Genomic DNA, 18,219 nt, shown 5'->3' on the forward strand with positions numbered 1-18,219 from the left:
TAGTCAGTTGCATAAGTTAAGTACTAGGGCATCAGGCATTGTTGGTAAATTGATAATTCTAGCCGGATGAAGGAAAGTTTGTTGATTTGCAAAGCAGTGGCTGAGGTAAAAGCACCAGATGTGGAGCAAGTTCAAGGTGGACTTGGGAACTGTGAGTGGCCTGTTTGGCCAGAGTGCCTGTTTGGCCAGGGAAGTTAGGGCAGCAGGGTTGGGATCAGGTGGTAAAGGGCCATGACTGCCATGGTAAGGAGTCTATCGCCACCAGACAACAAGGAAGCATCAGAAGGAGTTTGAACAAAGCAGCAACCTGATTGATCCCATTTCAGGGAGCAGACGTGGCTTCGTGAGGAGGGTAATTCGATGGAGCCATAGGAGTAGCACTTAGGAAGCTCTTGCACACCTGGTGGGAAGTTCCCAGAGCCTGGTGTAGGGTGGAGGCCGAGATTGATCGAGGTAGCTTCCATTTAGTGAGCAGCTCTTTGTGCCAGACCTTGTGAAGAAGTGGTTGTTAACCCATTTTACAGATGAAAAATTTGAGACTCAGATACAACAGGTACTTTAGCTACTAAGATACAAGGGCACACAGCTGTTGAAGACAGATGAAACGGAGGAGGAGGTCAAACTAAAGAAGGCAGAGAATCGGTCTGGGTGCCTAGGAGCCTGACAGTGATTAAAATAAGGATTTTTTTTTTTTTATTCAGTGGTTCAGTGGAAAATATATTATTCAGTATCTACTGTGTGTCAGACATTGCGTGGGCTAGGCAGGCAGAGATGAAGAATGTCAGCCCTCCTTAGTAGGGAGCTTGTAGTCTGACAGGAAGATGGGGGCAAATACGCAGCCACACAAAGAGACAAAAAGAAAGCTTCTGTAGCAAGAAGAGCTTTTGTGGGGGGAAAGAAAGTTCCAGTCTGGAAGGTAAAAGATGGTTATTGGTACAATGTTTTCTTGCCACAAAGGGATGGATTAATTTTGTGAATATTAAGGATGTTTTCTCCTATGAGAACTTTGCACTTGTAATTTCATGCTTAAGTGGATCAGCATCTTATCTTAAGGGTTTGGCATTTAACAGCTGCAAGCTTTTAAAATGTCTTTTCTAGAAGTGTTTGAATTGACGTGATTACATGGATCCTACTGTCTCTTTTTCCTTTCTTCATCGAGGTCAGTATTTTCCGACTGCTCATTGGGTACAAAGTCCAGAGAGCACTAAGGACTTTGTAGAGAGGACGTAGTAAGAAAGATGGAGCCCTGCCTTCCCAGAGTTTCCAGTCTCAGAGAGAAATGGCAGGCTGGGATTTGCCACAAGCCTCATATCCCATCTGTATTGGTAACACCTACATATGGTCTAGCAGCAGCCCTGCCTATTTTGGAGGGAGTTTGGCGCCCAGCCTCTTGAGCTGACCAGATTGAGCAGGAGGCTGGGGAGGTGGTCTGGCAGGGAGGTTGTACTTGGGAACGTAGAAGAGAAACTCAAATCTCAGAGTAGAAAGGGGGTGGCTCCTAGGTACTGGCCCACGTCGGAGATGAGGCACGGGGGAAAGGGAAAAGGAGGTGACGGTGTTACCTTTAAGTGCGTTGCGCGCCCGCCACACGCTGAGGTTTGCTGTGCCTTAGCTCATGTAGTACTTGAGTAGTCCTTGGAGGTAGGCTGAGCTTCCGACTTTACAGGTGAGAATCTGACGCTCTGGGAGGTTATCCTTAGCTGGGACGTGACCAGCTAGGACTTAATCCTAGTGTGTCATGCCTCGGGCTGCCCCTTTCCTCCCGGTGGGCTGCAGGAGGGGATGCTTATGGGCAGGATGGCTAGGAGGAGGGGCTGGTGGGCTGAGAAAGTGGGCCCGCCCTGTGCCAGGGAACGAGGCTGGGGAGAGGGTAGAACAAGGAAGGGTGGATTGGCAAAGGCGGGTGCCCCTGCCAGCCTCCCAGTGCTGGTGTTTGCCTGTGTTCCTGGCATTTGTGCAGGCTCGTCGGCTCCCCTAGGTCATCTTTCATGCGACCTCATGAGTCAGTTTGCACCATTTGCTAGAATTTATACATATGTGTTTCCCTTGCTTGTTCTGCCCACATTTGTTGACAGCTGCTTTTCCCTTCTCCTTTGTTCTCTTCTGCCTCTGCAAACTGAGGTTTTAGCCTCAAGAGAGCGCTGTCTTACTCTTTCCCCTAGGGTGTGTTTCAGATGCCAATGCCGGGACTTGAGAATCCCTGGCGAGCTGCGGGTTACGGAGAAGCTGGGTTGGTTGCTGCCTTTGCATTCTGATCTTGCATCCAATACGCTGCACACCTTTGAAGAAGAGAGGTGTTTAGATCTGGCTGATTGAGCAACTTGGGGCTTTTTAATTGTGTCAAGCTAGGTCTTATCAAACTGCATTGACTTAAATAATGTTCCACGTCAGGACCTACAGCTTTACTACACGGAAGCCTCGTCATTTCACTCTGTCATCCTAAGCACATCTCATTGCCCAACAGAAAAGCTTTAGATATGACTGAACCCCCAATACCCAAAAACATTCAGTTTCTACCTGAGTGGCTACTGGTCCCAGAACCCTTATGAAGCGAGTGCAGCCATGCGTCCTTTCCAGTCAGTCGCTGAACATTTTATTGTCTGGTTATAACTGTGTAGAGAATAAGGGAGCTTGATATGTGTCCTTCCCCAGCTTCTAAGTATCACTAGTCAAAACGATGGTAAGCATTATGCTTGTTTTCCTTTACTGCACGAATGACACTTAGAGAAAACGAACTATAACGACGTCAGCTATGCAGACTTTTACTTCAGTGCCACACAAGAGTATCTGTGATTTCGACTCTGGGAATCTCAGTCTCCTGGGCATTCTTGTTAGCTTGAATAACTTTCTATACTTAGAAAAGAGGGAGCGGAAATCTTTAGGTTAATACTTAAGTCACCACAGGATGAAAAGTTTTTAATTTCTCTAAAGGATGAGTGAGGGCGCCCTCCGGGACCAGCCCCGTGGGCCCAGGGATTACCCGTCTGGTGGCATGTGGCCTGCTGGTGGCTGGAACAGGCCTCAGTCAGATGTCACCGTGCTCGGTCAGCCTGCGGGGCGAGAGGCCGAGGATTTGCTTCCTGTGAGCTGAGCAAGCCTTCATGAGTTGTGTTGTCTGCGATCCTGGGAGGAGCTGCTGCCAGGCGGTACCAGCTTGCCTTCCAGGCGCTCTCGTCGCCCGTCTGAGACACCCTGTACTTTCACAGATGAGAGCTCCCTAATCATGTCCAGAGGGCCTCCTGGAGCTGACTAAATATTTGTCCTGGGTAGGCTCTCAGGCACCACTGAGTTCCCAGCACTCTGAGTGGGCCTTCCTGGGGTGGGGGTGGGCCTGGGCCTCAGCCTCTGCAGACGGGGCACGGGGTTGGCAGTTGGGAGATGGAGAGCCAGGCCCTTGACTCAGCCCAGCTGTAGGCTCGCCTGGGGCTGAGTTAGGCAATGTGAGCATGACTGTGGGCACCAAACTCAGACCTCGAGTGAGAATCCCAGCTCTACTCTTTACTGCCTGCCCTTTAGGATGGGATTTAATCTCTCTAGGCCTCAGATGCTTGGTCTGTAAAACAGGGAGGTACGCGGATACCTACTTTGCGGGGTTGCTTTGAGAATTAAATGACAAGCCAAATCTAGCTCTAGCACATAGTGGCCCCTCAATAATTTAATGAATAACATTAATAGTAACAACAGTCACCACCATAACCTTTATGCATTTGCTTTCTTATCTCAGCAATAAAGTAGAAAGAATCATAGTTCAGGATTTGAATCTTGACTCTTATCATTGGCTTGTATTTCCTAGCAAGAATAATTAAAACACTGAACACTTATTGAAGACTCATGTGTCAGATATACTAAATGCATTATCTCTTAACTTTACAACAATCATATGAGGCAGTTGCTGTTATCGCCTTGCTTTACAGATGAGGAAACTGAGGCCCAGAGAGGCTAAGTTAGACCCCCAAGGTGACGCCACAAGAAATGGAGGAGGGAGACAATGAAAATGCGGGGTTTTTTTATCCTGAAGCTGGTAGTCTTAATCAATAGCCTCCATTTCTCTACCAGTAAAATGAATAAAGTAAGCCTCCGACGGAACACTCCACGTAGTGTCCTGTATGTGGATACATGATGCCTACAGGGGCTGCGCCACCTCCAAGTGGCTCTTACCCTGAAATCTGCAAGGTAGCCTGCACGTGCAGGGAGAGGAGGAGCTCAGTAAAAGTAAGAGTGATGGGGGAGTCTCGCCCAGCTCCCATCGCACTGTCTTGTTCTCACTGTCTGACGTGGTTTCCTCTGCCTCTTGCTCTAAGCAGCAGACCTGCTTGGACTGTAAGAAGAATTTCTGCGTGGCCTGTTCGAGCCAAGTGGGGAGCGGGCCCCGCCTCTGCCTTCTCTGCCAGCGTTTCCGAGCCACAGCCTTTCAGCGGGAGGAGCTCATGAAGATGAAGGTGAAGGACCTGAGGGACTATCTCAGCCTCCATGACATCTCTACCGACATGTGCCGGGAGAAAGAGGAGCTGGTGTTCTTGGTGCTTGGCCAGCAGCCTGTAATCTCCCAGGAGGGCAGGACTCATGCCCCCAGCCTGTCCCCGGACTCCCCCGAGCAGCAGGCCTTCCTGACCCAGCCTCACACCAGCACGATACCTCCTACCTCACCCGGCCTCCCTTCTTCACCCCCAGCCCAGGCTCGGGACCGGCAGCAGGTACGGGCCCGTTTGCAGCCACATCATCTCTGCCAGTTGGAGGGCTCGTTTTCCTCTCCCGCCTGTACCGTGGGAGTGGGGCAAGGTTAAGTGTCCGGATTATGTGATGCCTTTCTGCTTACTGATGAGGGATGATGTTTTCTGGACATCCAACTCACGTTTTGGCTTTTTTCAGGGATATTGATGCACGATACTGGGTGTTTGTGTTTTTTGTTTGTTTGTTTTAATTTTTTATTTTATTTTATTTATTCATTTTTTTTTTTGGCTGCGTTGGGTCTCCGTTGCTGCGTGCGGGCTTTCTCTAGTTGAGGCGAGCGGGGGCTACTTACTCTTCACCGCAGTGCGCGGGCCTCTCACTGCAGTGGCCTCTCCCGTCACGGAGCACAGGCTCCAGGCACGTGGGCCTCAGTAGTTGTGGCGTGTGGGCTCAGCAGCTGTGGCTTGCGGGCTCTAGAGAGTGCAGGCTTAGTGGCCATGGCTCACGGGCCCAGCTGCTCCGTGGCATGTGGGATCCTCCCGGACCAGGGCTCGAACCTGTGTGCCCTGCACTGGCAGGTGGACTCTCAACCACTGTGCCACCAGGGAAGGCCTTTTGTTTGTTTTTAATATATACATATCCCAGTTAGAGAGTTTTTAAAAATTCATTTTTCCAGAAATATTTTGAGAAAACTCACTGGTAGGTATTCTTTGTGTTTAGTTCTGTTCAAACTGCCCTCCTACTTACTCACCTTTGTTGTGGTCTTCCTTGGCCGGATGGGGAACTCCGTTCCTCAGTGACCGTCACAAGGCACAAAGGAAGAAAAGGAACATGTAGAGGGAAGGGAGAGTGGGGAAACACTGTGACTAGGACAAGGGCGCTGCTTCTCTTGCCAGCCTCTGTCTGGGTGGGGCAGTGGTTGGTGGGCTGTTGAACAGTAAGCAGCCTTACCAGCATCCTAGTGGGGCCTGGGAATGGTAAGCTCAGAGCAGCACATCGACTGAAACATGAACCAGGCATGAAAAGTACAGAAATGAGTAACACATTGCTTCTGTGCTGAGAAAGCCCCTCTAAGGGGGAAGGTAGATGCAGAAACCAACTATTGGATTAGAGTGATGCAGGTGGACCTCACCGTTGTGTAAGGCATGATGGCGTCCCGTAGACATACGTAGGTGCCTTAGTGAGCCTTTTACTTACATGGCTTGGGCAATAGTGGGAGGATTAGGACCTAAGAAATCCGTTTTCCACATCCAGTTTGTCACTGACTCTTGGGTCAGTTTGGGTGAGGTTTGAGCCTATAACAATGAAATGGGGTTAGTAATCCAGACCACTTTTGCTCTTGCCAGGATGTTGGGAGGACAGACTAGCGTGATCTCACGTCTAAAGGGCTTTGAGCCGCCTAGAGCAGGCACGTGCCAGTGTTGTCAGTTCCCACACAGGATGTGGATGGCTGCTACCTCTTGTTTATGATCACCTCCTTTGCCAGGATGGGGCCCCCTGATTCAGCTCTGACGAGCACTGAGGCATAAAGGCCACTGTGATAGCATGCTTTACCTTCAGGAAACTCAGCAGCTCCCTTGTTGGCTTGAGCCTGCTTTCTCCCCAGTGCGCTCTGGAGTTTAACTCTTCCCTCAGCTCTGGCTCTGTCTGCTGGACAGGTTTGGGCTCCTGCTTTGACTTCCTCCCTTTGCTTGACTAAGTGTTTTCGCTGTGTTTATGGGGAGCCAGGAGAGTGCCTTGAGGGATTTTTTTTTCCCTCAAGAACCTTCAGGTGGCTTTTCCAATGAAAGGAGTCGGTTTTAAGCTTCCTTTCATTAATCAGAAGTTTCCAGACTGCACCCACAGGAGACACTGTGTACCGGATCTCATTGGGTACTTCTCTGATGTTTTCAGAGGGCCTTCAGGTCAGCTCACATCCCCTGTTCTGGTGAGGTCTGCATTTTGTCAGCCAGAAAAACAGGGGAAGCAAAGTAACTTGTGCGTGGCTGCCCAACGATTCTACAGCGAACTGCACCCAGGATGCAAATCTGCTTATACCATTCACCCTACCAGGGCCCTTTCCTGTACCTTTAATGTCCTGGCAGTAGTTGCTGGTGAAGAAAGTGTGTGGAATAAGCACAACTGTGCACACATATTCATTGTAGATTTTGGTTTAGCCAGTGGGCAAACTGAAAAGACAGGAGCATACTTTGCAGCATGAGATCTAGTTTCTCTTTCCTGGAAAAGAAAGGACATACAAGAAGCTGTCTACTTAGGATGAGGTTAGGCTCTGAAAGACTTTTTGTAACTCCAAGGTGACACCAGGAGGCCAGTGTGTACTACACCGACGTAAATCTAAGAGAAAACTAGACGTTGTTTTGGATGCATCTCCGTACATGTGTACTATATGTGGGGTTGTATCGTCCCTTGGCATTTTTGGTGGTGATGGTTATTTCTACTCTTCATTGCCACTGTAGTTGCTTGCCTGTTCTTTTTTTTTTTTTTTTTTGCAGTATGCGGGCCTCTCACTGTTGTGGCCTCTCCCGTTGTGGAGCACAGGCTCCGGACGCACAGGCCCAGTGGCCATGGCTCACGGGCCCAGCCGCTCTGCGGCATGTGGGATCTTCCCGGACCGGGGCACGAACCCGTGTGCCCTGCATCGGCAGGCGGACTCTCAACCACTGCGCCACCAGGGAAGCCCGCTTGCCTGTTATTAATTAGCTCCGTATTATGCATCCTAATCTGAGATGAGCGGCTAGAGGCAGTGAGTGACTGGTTTCCTTTACTGAGACCAGTGGAAAAGGCCTGTGAGCTCAGACACCTCTTTGCTCTGGGCTCACACCAGGCCCTTTGCCTGTTGGGAGCAGTGGGTGAAGAGGATCTAGTTAAGGGATTTGTGGCTTCAGTGGTGATGGGATTAGGAGGCTCACAGTTCTGACTACTCTGTGGCAAAACCTGAAGGAGTATCTAAGAGGAACTTTTTGAGAAGTTAGAATTCTAAGCAGAATGAAACTTCTTAAGCACAGGCGTTTGTCTTAAATAGTCTCAGGCTAATAATAATTTTTGACCAGGTTTCAAGACAACTCTCAGTAATAGTGTGCCCTGCTGGTTGGAGCATATTTCTAGAATGTGAGAGCAGCAACTAGCCAGAAGAGAGGGGTAGGGTGGTGAGGGTCTGGAAACTTTGTCTCATCCAGGCCAGATGAGGAAGTGGGGGAGATTTTGTGTGGAGGAAGGGAAGCTGTGATATGAACAGCTGGGAAGAAAATAGTTGGCATTGGTCTGGGGGCAGAACCAGGGACGGTGGGCAGAAGTTGTCGGGAGGGTAGTTTGGGGTCAGTATCAGGAAAAAACTTGACAGCGGTCCCTCACAGGAGTGGACGTGTTATCTTCCTTTCACTCGGAGTGTTCAAACAGACTAAATTGACGGTGAGTGGTGGTTAATGCCGTCCTGGTGGTGGGCAGAATTAATGCATCTTGTTCTAGAGTTGAAATTTATTTCTACTGCTTCCCTGCCTGACAAAGTCAGTGTTAAAGAGCAGGCTTTTGTAGTGCTGTTATGCGAGACTCCAGATTTCCGGGGGAGATGGGAATGCGTTTTGGATATGGTGTGAGCTGGCAAGAGGCCCATGCTATCCCTGGGACATCTCTGTGGATGTGATGGCACCTTTTTCTTCCCACAGGCCAATGGCCATGTGTCTCAGGACCAAGAGGAACCCGTCTACCTGGAGAGCACAGCCAGAGCACCTGCTGAGGATGAGACGCAGGTGGGGCCCCTGCTTGGGTCTGTGCCTTTGCCTTTGCTCTTTCACTGGCGTTCTTAGATGTTATTAGGAACCTCTTGGCAGACTCAAAGTGGAGAGAGGAGAATCAGTGTGTGATGATAGTCCTTCTGAAATTCTGTTTTCAGGGGTGGAGTTTAGTGTTAGCATTCCAGATTAACCTTTGTGGCTGTCAGTGTGTTCGTGTGGAGTTGTGAGTCACAGTGGAGACTGGGGAGCCACATGGCCCATTAGTTTCCAGTCTCTTGACTTTCTAAGAGCTGCCAGAGGGCAGGCTCCCGGTGCTGCTGTGCAAATCTTGTTCTTTTCTTCTGCTTCTAGCACACAGTAGCCATTGTTAGGGGAAGGAAGTCAGATAGTCAGGAGGAAAGATGGGAGGGAGTTCAGGCCTCAGCCGTGGCGGGCCCAGTGCACAGGGGGGCACAGCCATCGGGGCCGTGGAGCTATTGTCACGGGTGCATAGAGAGGATGCTTGACCGGGAGGTGGGCTCCTTCGTGGGAAAGCAGAACTGTCTCCAGGGGAGAAGGACCAACACCATTCTCAGTAGTTTCTGCTGCTGCGTTTAGTCATCACAGCAACCCTGTGGGGCAGGTCTGCTGCCTCTTCTTCATGGAGGGGCAGTTGGGCTCCGAGAGGTGAGCCACTTTTCTGATACTATTCAGTACTAATCAGCGGAGGAATCAGATTCAAAGCCAGGGCCACCTGCCTCAGACTGCAGCTCCTTCTACCGGGTCATGCTGCTGGGCGGGTAGGGCCGGCTGCGCCTGAGCACAGGGCTCGGGTTGGGAAGACACCGCGGTCTCTCTTGCGATGCAGGGCGCCATGCCAGCTACTACTCCTGTTCCTACTCCTCTTGAGGCCAGTCACCAAAAGCACGGGGTGATGAGTGCTCTGGGGTCCTGGGAGGGAGAGCCTGGGTTGGGGGAGCTGAGCCCACCGATCTCATCTTTGCCTTTGCAGTCTGTTGACTCAGAGGACAGCTTCGTCCCAGGCCGGAGGGCCTCTCTGTCTGACCTGACCGACCTGGAGGACATTGAAGGTCTAACCGTGCGGCAGCTCAAAGAGATCCTGGCTCGCAACTTCGTCAACTACAAGGGCTGCTGTGAGAAGTGGGAGCTGATGGAGAGGGTGACGCGGCTGTACAAGGATCAGAAGGGGCTACAGCACCTGGGTGAGGGGCCGCCTGGGTGACAGCTGCACGGAGTTCCAGAGTGTTTGCTGTCTCTCTTGAGAGTCGACATCGACCTGACTAAATTTCCCTGCTTTTAGCCCAGGAAGGAGTGACCTTACACATCTGCAGCCTCTAATAATAGCTGTCCTTTGGAGTTGAGGGCTGGGATTGGGTATTTACTCCTCAGGGCAGCCTGTGAAATAGGCGTTATTAGTGTCTTCCTTTTATTGTAGAGCCCAGATTTGAACTGAGGATTTCCTGGTCCAAGTCCGTGGCCTTTCCCCACACACGTCACCCCTGCCATACTGACTACTGCCTTTACCAGTACTCCTTCTTTGCACACACGGTGCAAGAACACTGTGTCCTGCCTGCACTTGGGCTGTTCATTTCCCAAAGCATGGTATCATTTTCAGCGATGCCCAGTAAAATATCAAGGTCTGTGCTCAGATGAGTTTGGAAAAAAAAAAAAAAGAAGCTTTATGTCCCTGCTGCTGATTCATGGTGGATGAATAATGGAACAGTAAAGGCAGAGAAGTCCTGCAGAAGAGAGAGGAGTTGAGCCGTGTGGAACTCTGCATTTCCTGAAGTGACTTCACCCAGAACCTACCTGCCCCCTGCCCCCCAACAACCCCTCCCCCGCTGATTTGGTCCTGCAGGTCATTTTGATTCCTTGCCTGCTAACAGTGGTTGAAGTCGGATTTGGGGCTCTCCTCTCCCAGAAGCTCAGATTCGTCAGAGTTAGGGGACATCTGACTGGTCACCTGATCACAGACTCTCCCCTTTGGGATCGTCCCCAGAACGAGGCGCCCTAGAGTGGCGAGGACCTGGGACTAGGAGATGGCTCCGCCGGGGGGCTGCATCCCAACTCCCTGGCTGACTGGAGCAGACTGTTCCTCCTTTCTTGACTTAGTGCTGGCTTCAGAAGCATCAGAAAAGGACACTGTGCTTATGCAGTATCCTTCCTGCTTGGCAGTTTTGTTCATGGCAAAGCAGTGGAATCTCTCTAAGACTAGACCAGACACCCCGGCAGGAGCTGTGTGTGAGTCCTCCGCATGTAGGGGGAGTGAGGAGGGCGGGTGTTCTGTCTGGGCTCTTGGCCGGCCTGGTTCCCAGCAGGCGAGCAGTCAGAGTTCGGAAGTGAAGGCAGGGTGGCTGGAGACTTTCCTCGTGCCGTCACATATTCAGACGCCTTCTTTCTCTTTCCTTTCCAGCGTGTGGTGCTGAAGACCAAAATGGTATGTAGTTGTTCCTGTTTGGGAACAGGCTTAGGCTCTTAGCTCTTCTGTCCTTCCCCTCCTTCAGCCATGATTCCTGTTATCAGTCTAAGAATTCATGTCAGCGTCCAGAGAGGGTGTGGGGGAATTCACTGGGAACCAAGGCTTTTCAGCATCTCTGGAAATTCTCATCCCTGTCCCCGTGAAGGGACAAGAGTGGCAGGACACATAGGGGCAGCCTGATCTGCATGCCTCTGGGTTGTCAGAGCTCAGAAGCCAGCATTTGTAAAATATTCAGCAAAGCAAGTGGTGGCATGTGGCACATCCGGTGCATTTCCCACACTCCTGGGGCTAAGGCACTCCCTCCCCTATAGTTTTCACTCCATTTTGGTCTGAGTGGGAAGGGTTTCTGTGTACACCTTCAGGGAAATCACTTGGGATGTTTCTCAGCTTCTGGTACCAACTAAAAAAAGAAAGAGTGGTGGGAACTTCCCTGGTGGTCCAGTGGTTAGGACTCTGAGCTTCCACTGCAGGGGGTGCAGGTTCGATCCCGGGTCGGGAACGAAGATCCCACATGCCTCGCGGTGTGGCCAAAAAAAAAAAAAAAAAAAAAAAGGGTGGTGACCTGACAGCCTTGTTTGTACAGGGCTGGGTAGTGGTTAGAACTGCTCTGGGGATAGATCGGCGCTCAGCTGCCACAAACTCACCCGTGTGTTAAAGACCACCACTGGGCCTTTGGGCACCTCCAGAACACACTGCAGGAATCTTGACTGCAGATCCAAATCATTCTAAAACATGCTAGACCTTTTTGAAAGCCTAAAGGCTACATGGCTGTTTTACTAAATAACAAATTTGGAGAGTCTTCTGAAAAAGTTTTAAAGTGCTTTGCAGGTCCCTGCACTACTCTGAGAACATCCTTTCTTGGGGAAGAGCTCACAATCATACAATTCAGAATGGGGCACAGTCTTCTGGCCGATAAATTCTCAAGAGTTGAACTCCCCCAAATCATTTGGAGTTCTAAACTGACTCCCTCATCTGATACCAAGATCTGGCCAATCCACTTGGTGTCTTTCTTTTTCTGATTCCCTGGAAGAATGCTGGCAACTGAGTTGATGAATTTGTTAATCCTGATAGAAATAATCAGTAATGAAATTCTATAAATTACTCCAGCTCATCTTAGGTATTTATATAGTTCAGTTGTTTCCAAACCTTCCCTGTTAGGGCCAACAGCTCCTCAAAGGGGTAAATAGATTTCACTACCTCTTACAGCCAGCCTTCCTCAAGTGCTTCTTGACTTTTTGAATAGTCCAGGGAACAGGAAAAGAAAGTGCAGAGGCAATGGAGTGTGAGAGAATTCCCTGTGGAACCGTAGAGGTGGCTGGTATGGGGCCAGTTGCCTGTTTATAGCTACCTGGTTCAGGCTACCATTTAAAACATGCTGGGGATGGTTGGCTTTGGGGAAGTGAAGGTTTTTCTGTTCCTGCAGCTAACCTAGGATGCTGGTCATGCCCACTGTATCTTACCACTTGCACAAGCCAGTTAGCCTTGTCGAGAACTGTGCACTGAGCAGTTAATACTCTATTGGCAGTCCCTGCCCTCAGGCCCCTTGCCCAGAAGTCCGCCTGCCTGGATTTGAACCCTTGGGCAAGCCACTTAACCCTTTGGTCTCAGTTGCCTCATCTATAAAATGAGTAACAAGAGTACCTGCTTCATAGTTTTTGTGAGGATCCAATGAGTTAAAACATGCAAAGCATTTAGGACCCTGCTAGCACCTGTAAGCTTGCAATAAATGTGGGCTGTTATCATTCCCTTGGGAGATGTTCATTTGTCAGACATTTAGAGAGCACCTACCATGTGACTGGTTGCAGGGGTTCAAAGATGAAAATCAGACCTCAGAGCACATAGCAGATGCTTAGTACATTATTATAGAAATTCATTGCATTTGTTGAATTTAGGGGCCCATAGTGTAGTAGGGAGACAAGTAGGCAAACTGAAAAATTCTCATGCAGTGTGATGAGCAGTCATGAGAGTATGAATAAAGCTGTGTGTGGGGAGCAGAGAAGAGGGATCCATAATCTCTGCCGGGTTCTTGCACCACGACATCTCCTCAGAGGAAGCCTGGGGGTCGTCTGTGGCATGGCCCAGGGGCTCCTGTGATCCTTGGCTTTATTAAATTGGGGATATGTTTACATATAAGCCTCATGATCCTTAGTGAGCCATTCATTACAGCTCCATTTATATCTAAACTTTTCTGAACCAGTTTTATCTTTTCATCATGTTCTGCCTCAGAGTATTGAGCCCTAAGTGCCACTCACTGGCTGTATTACAGCCTCAGTTGTCTGAAAATTATTTCTTTTAAGCTTTGAGGACTTTGCCTTATTTAGTTCTCATGTTCTGGGGACGTCTTTGGTCTACAAGTACTTGACTCTTCAAATCTATAGCCTGACCTATAGAGGTGCAGATTAAACAAAGAAGTGAAATTAACTACTGGGGAAAAGTTTTCTTGGAGTTCAGTTTGAGTGATGTGGATTTGGGGGGGCTTTTCCCAGTGTGCCTGTTCTCCCCCTGTCCCCCAACCCCGTACACTTAGACAGTCTTCTTACTTTCCTCTCTACCCGCTTTCTGCTGTGTGTGTCCAGGGGGAGCAGTGCCATCCAGCCTGGAGGAGAACCTGTGTCGGATCTGCATGGACTCGCCCATCGACTGTGTTCTGCTGGAGTGCGGCCACATGGTCACCTGTACCAAGTGTGGCAAGCGCATGAATGAGTGTCCCATCTGCCGGCAGTACGTGATCCGAGCCGTGCACGTCTTCCGATCCTGAGGGCTTGTACCAGCTTCTTCAGTGCCTTACAGGGACATAGCTCGAGGTGTCTGGGCCCACAGTTGGCCAGCTTGCAGGGGGGCAGCCTAACAAGAAAATCTGCAGTGTTCCCAAGACCAGGGCAAGCAAGATGCTGTGTCACCTCTGGGCATGCACAGATTGCACAGGCAAGTCCCTGTTTCAGCGATCTTGGGGTGATGATGGTAACTAATGAAGAGAGGACTTTCTGGAATTTGGACCGTATCTTCCTCCCTTCCTCTGAGAACCTAAACAGTTTCACCCTTCCTCCTGTAGCCCACCCATCCCCCTGAGCTGCGTGTCTCTGTTCCACCCATCGGAAGTCCTGGTAGAAATGGCTCTCTTCTTCCCCAGCACATCTGGATTCATTTCTGGTCCCTCTGGCTTTCTGTGCTTTAACCGACCTTTGCTAAAGTCTCTTGCTACATTACCTAAAATCCATGTGTTTCTTCAGACCAAAAAGATGTTAGCTTCCCAGACCAATAGTGATCCTCCTTAGGACAGAATTTGGCCCAGTAAACTCATTTCTGGCGAGAAATGAAACACAAATGCTATGGAAAAAATTTGAAGTCATTAAGAGTTGCTTCCTTAAGTGCTGGGATTGGAAGCTGTCAGTCTCTTGACCTGACCTTGGCAGTCAACAAAGCATCTGGCTTTCAAACTGCTGGGAAATTCCAGTCTGTGTGCGAGATGGTGCGTGGATCATCTCTGCTGCTTCTCTTGGGGCCTGACTTTGTGCCATCCTTAATTTTAGTTTATGAGAAAAGGGAAAGCATTGGGTGGAAGCAATGGCTTTCTGCTTGGCTTTGCCTTGTCCAGCAGCCAGCCTTAAACTACTTTCCCCTGAGCGTGAGATCCCTCTTTCCCATGGAGGTTTTAAACATGGTCTCACTGAAGGCACAGAGAGAGAGAGCCTCACGCTTCTCTAGCTAGACTTCTCATGAAGCTCCCAGAGACTGAGCATGTAAGACAGAGCACCTAAGAGGTATCAGAAGGTACTGAACGAGGCTGGATTCAGCCCTTGAGCAGACAGCTGGAAGTCTTAGTTCCCCAGGTTGGTGGGGACTCCCTACTCCCATTTCCTTTCTCAGCCTGCTGATTTAGGGGCAGGTCAGGAAGAAGCATTCTCTAGGCCCTTTAGGAAGGGCCGTGCAACGAACAGGTGATGTTCTCGAGCCCTCTTAGTGTCTTTTCACCACTGGAAGAGCTTAAGTTTGCCGGAGAAGCTTAACCAAGCACAAACGTACGTACTGTGTACTATCAGAAGAGCGGTGTGTGCTGCCGTCACTACTGGGCGAGCTATGCAAACCCTTGAACACCTGAAGGCCTTGGCAGTCCCCCCACCCCCACCCCATGCAGCCAAGATCTCTCAGACTAGAAGAACCAGTCATGACTTTGAAAGCAGTGGGAAACCTCTAAGAGGACCTGTTTATTGGTACAGACATGTTTAATGCTTTCTGTCAACCACTAATCTCTTTTGGGGGAGTGAAATAATTTTAAAGTGGTTGTCAGCTGAACACTGGACCACTTACCTTGACATTATACTGGGTGATTTGATTCTGAGCTACAGCCTTTGTAGGAACTGGGGGAGTCAAGAAATTTCCCTATAAAGACGTCGTCTTTCATCTTTCTGCTGGACAGTAAATACAGTTTACAGTGCCTACCAGTTTAACAAAGGATTCAGCTACTCCTCAATTCCACTGTGAAACAGGTCTACATGTATGCAGCTCAGTTACAACCTAGCAATAACTTCAGGGCAGAAGCTGGCTGTCTCCCTACTTAAAACTTGCTTTCTCTGCTGAGGCCTTACCTCTCCCTACCTCCCAACTTCCCTCTTAGACATGAGTTAATAATATCCTGATGGTTGGTCTGTAACCTCAGTAAGAATTAGAACTGATGTCATTTACTCATTTTGGAGAAAGAACTTGCCTTGAAGTCTTCTAACCTCTTTTGGTGGTTTCCATTTAGGAAAAAAAGGTGGCAAACACCTCCCCCCACTTTTTTTGTATCTTCTTTATTCCTACACCAAGTAAAAGTTGGGAATTCTAAGATCCCATTTCAGTTACTATCTAACCTAGGTAGAAAACTTGACTTTTATCCTTGAATATTCTCTCCTGCTCCTCATAGGTCCTTGGTCTTAATTATCATGGAAACATCTAATTCTTCCATTATTCCATGGCTTTTGCTGTGACTGTTCTGAGGTTTCAGTTGAGACTTGTTTTAAAAGACATGGACAGCTGACTGGTTCATAATACATTGGATTAGCTGGATCCAAACTAGTAAGAATAAGCTGTACAGGAATTAGTGCTCAATATAAAATGTATAAATTTGTTGAAATCTTTTGGATGTGAATGTGTTATTTCAAGTGGCTTATGTTAAGATTTTCTCAGACTTACTTGGGTGTTAAGAGCAAACCCAAATGTGTATTTTTTGTTACGGAGCTCTGCTTTATAACTTTGTAATAAAGTTTCAATATAGATGCCTGTCTGATCTGGTGTGAGGATACCAGAGGTCTGACAGTTAAGACTGACATGAGCTGACAAACCACAGGCTAATCCCAGGCACACAGGCATGCTCTTGAGAGACTGCATTATTTTTGGAGATGCTTGGGCCATGTGGCCTTGGTCATGGAAGAGCCTAGAAGAGGATGGGACCTGGGTAGGAAAAAGGACCAATCCTAAGTCCAAATAGGAAAAAGCAAGTGAGTTCAGGCATGGGACACTGATTTGGTAGAGGCAGACCTTAAAGATGTGGGTAGAAAAGAATCTAAGGACAGCCAGGGTGCCTAGTTAAGTCTTCAGGTGACCCTGGGAGATGGACAGTAGCTTGTGGATACAGCTGTGATGGCTGGAGTGTGGCTCAGAGGTTGGCCCAGCATCGAGGGCAGAGTGCCCTGTCTGTGCAGGTCTGTACGCCTGCCTGACCAGGTGTCCAGGGGAGGGGACCCCTGAGTAGGCCGCCTTTGGGAGAGCTGGATTAGTGCAGATCTGCCCTGTGACTGAGGAAAGAAGAAATCTTGCCAAAAGGGCATAAAGCCTCGAGGCTGAGCCATAGCACTTTGTCCTCATTGTTCTGGGCAGCTGACCTGTTCAGCACCCTGGATGACCTGTTGTCTGCTGCCAACCAGCAGCAAGTAAACAAAGGCTCAGAGAAGGGCAGGCCTCCAGCACTCTGCTGGGGAGGTCTAAGATGATGTTGTTTACGGTCTGTGGAAATACATGGATACAAAATCACATCTAACCTCAGCAGCAAAGAAAAATTGTGTCGGAAAGACTGGAAGGAAATAAACACCTTGTACAGTGAACCGAAGACAACACACCCAGCGAGGCAGGGAGGGGCTGAGGGGCTGAGCTCATGACTGAGACTCCCCACTCTGCTGTGCGGCACACCCTGAGTGAGAGACCAGCCAGGCAAAAGGGCAGTGTCTGTGTCCGTTGGCAAAATCCTGAGGGGAGAGCCCTGTTCTGCTGCTCTGTCCAGTTGCTTGGCCTGAGGAGGCTGGAGACGGGATGAAAATTTATGTAGGTCAGTGCTCAGAGGAGCAGCTTTTGTTTCCACAGAGGACAGAATAAAGTGTCGTCTTCTCAACAGTGAAGCCAGACTGAATGGTGCCTATTCAGAAACACCAAACGTCCTGGCCTAGAGTCAGGGCACCACCCCCTCCTGCCCTTCCTCCCAACACATTTTCAGCAGCAGCTGGAAATCCTGGTCAATCAGGTTGGAGTTGGCCTCCCAGCAGAATGTGACCTCAGCTGAGCACACTGGAGGAGGGCCGGGGCAAGGTGGTGGCCCAGACTCAGACTCATGCTCGGGTATGCTCCAGAGACTGAGTCACATTAACCTCACTCACAAGGGCTGGACAAACAAGCCTGCCAATCTGTTGATAAGAAAAAACAGAATGGACCCTCAGAAGTCAGCAGAACTAGTTGGAAGTCAGTTTAAAACCAGATGGTGACATGATGAGCCTGCACTCAGACCAGAGTGGGCTGTACCGCACAGGTGCGAGGCTGTGGAGGTGGTCTGACAGGGTTCTGAAGTCAGAGGCCAGGCCCCAGTCTCCTGGGCAGGGTCTGGACATGCACACCAGTGCTGATCTTCCCAACTCTAGATCACTACGTGCCAGGCTCTGTGCTAAGTGCTTTACCTAAGGCCTCCTGAGGTCACTTACTCTTCACAGCAACACTGTGATTTAGGTGCAGTTCCTGTCCCCATTCCTGGAGGGTTAGGGCTATTAAGTTTCAGGGCTTGATTCAAACTATGTCTGTCTACACCTGCACTGCCCAAGGTGGTAGTCACTAGCACTAGCCTCACGTTGACTACTTGAACGAAAATGAAAAGTTCCCTTCCTCAGTTTTGTTAGCACATTTCACATGCTCAGAATATGGCTGATTCATGTTGGCCAATGGAGATTTACAGGGTGCTTCCAATGCCATAAAAAGTTCTATTGAACGGCACTCGTCCATGCTAAATTGTTCCCTTTTATTCAAATAAATCAGCCTCAGGCGGTGCAGGAGCCATTCTTTCTAAGCAGGCTGTGTAGATTTGTCCTCAGGTGGGTCTTT

The 18,219-nt window shown here is 49.4% G+C and overlaps 1 protein-coding gene across 5 annotated transcripts in view; it reads left to right on the top strand.

Moving 5' to 3' along the window:
• Positions 1-16,066, top strand: part of RFFL (ring finger and FYVE like domain containing E3 ubiquitin protein ligase) — a 67,372-nt gene extending 51,306 nt beyond the window's left edge. For 4 of the 5 annotated variants that reach the window (XM_082861209.1, XM_082861205.1, XM_082861207.1 and 1 more), the window contains exons 3-7: positions 4,305-4,694; positions 8,334-8,417; positions 9,394-9,604; positions 10,816-10,839; positions 13,458-16,066. In XM_082861209.1, the coding sequence (XP_082717335.1) occupies positions 4,305-4,694; positions 8,334-8,417; positions 9,394-9,604; positions 10,816-10,839; positions 13,458-13,639 (891 nt within the window). In that variant the 3' untranslated portion in view covers positions 13,640-16,066. The remainder of the gene's footprint in view (positions 1-4,304; positions 4,695-8,333; positions 8,418-9,393; positions 9,605-10,815; positions 10,840-13,457) is intronic. The other variant, XM_082861208.1, reaches the window with a different exon arrangement.
• Positions 16,067-18,219: the final 2,153 nt, after the last annotated feature.

Source organism: Leucopleurus acutus, assembly GCF_964270905.1.
Source record: "Leucopleurus acutus genome assembly, chromosome: 19".
Lineage (NCBI taxonomy): Eukaryota > Metazoa > Chordata > Mammalia > Artiodactyla > Delphinidae > Leucopleurus > Leucopleurus acutus.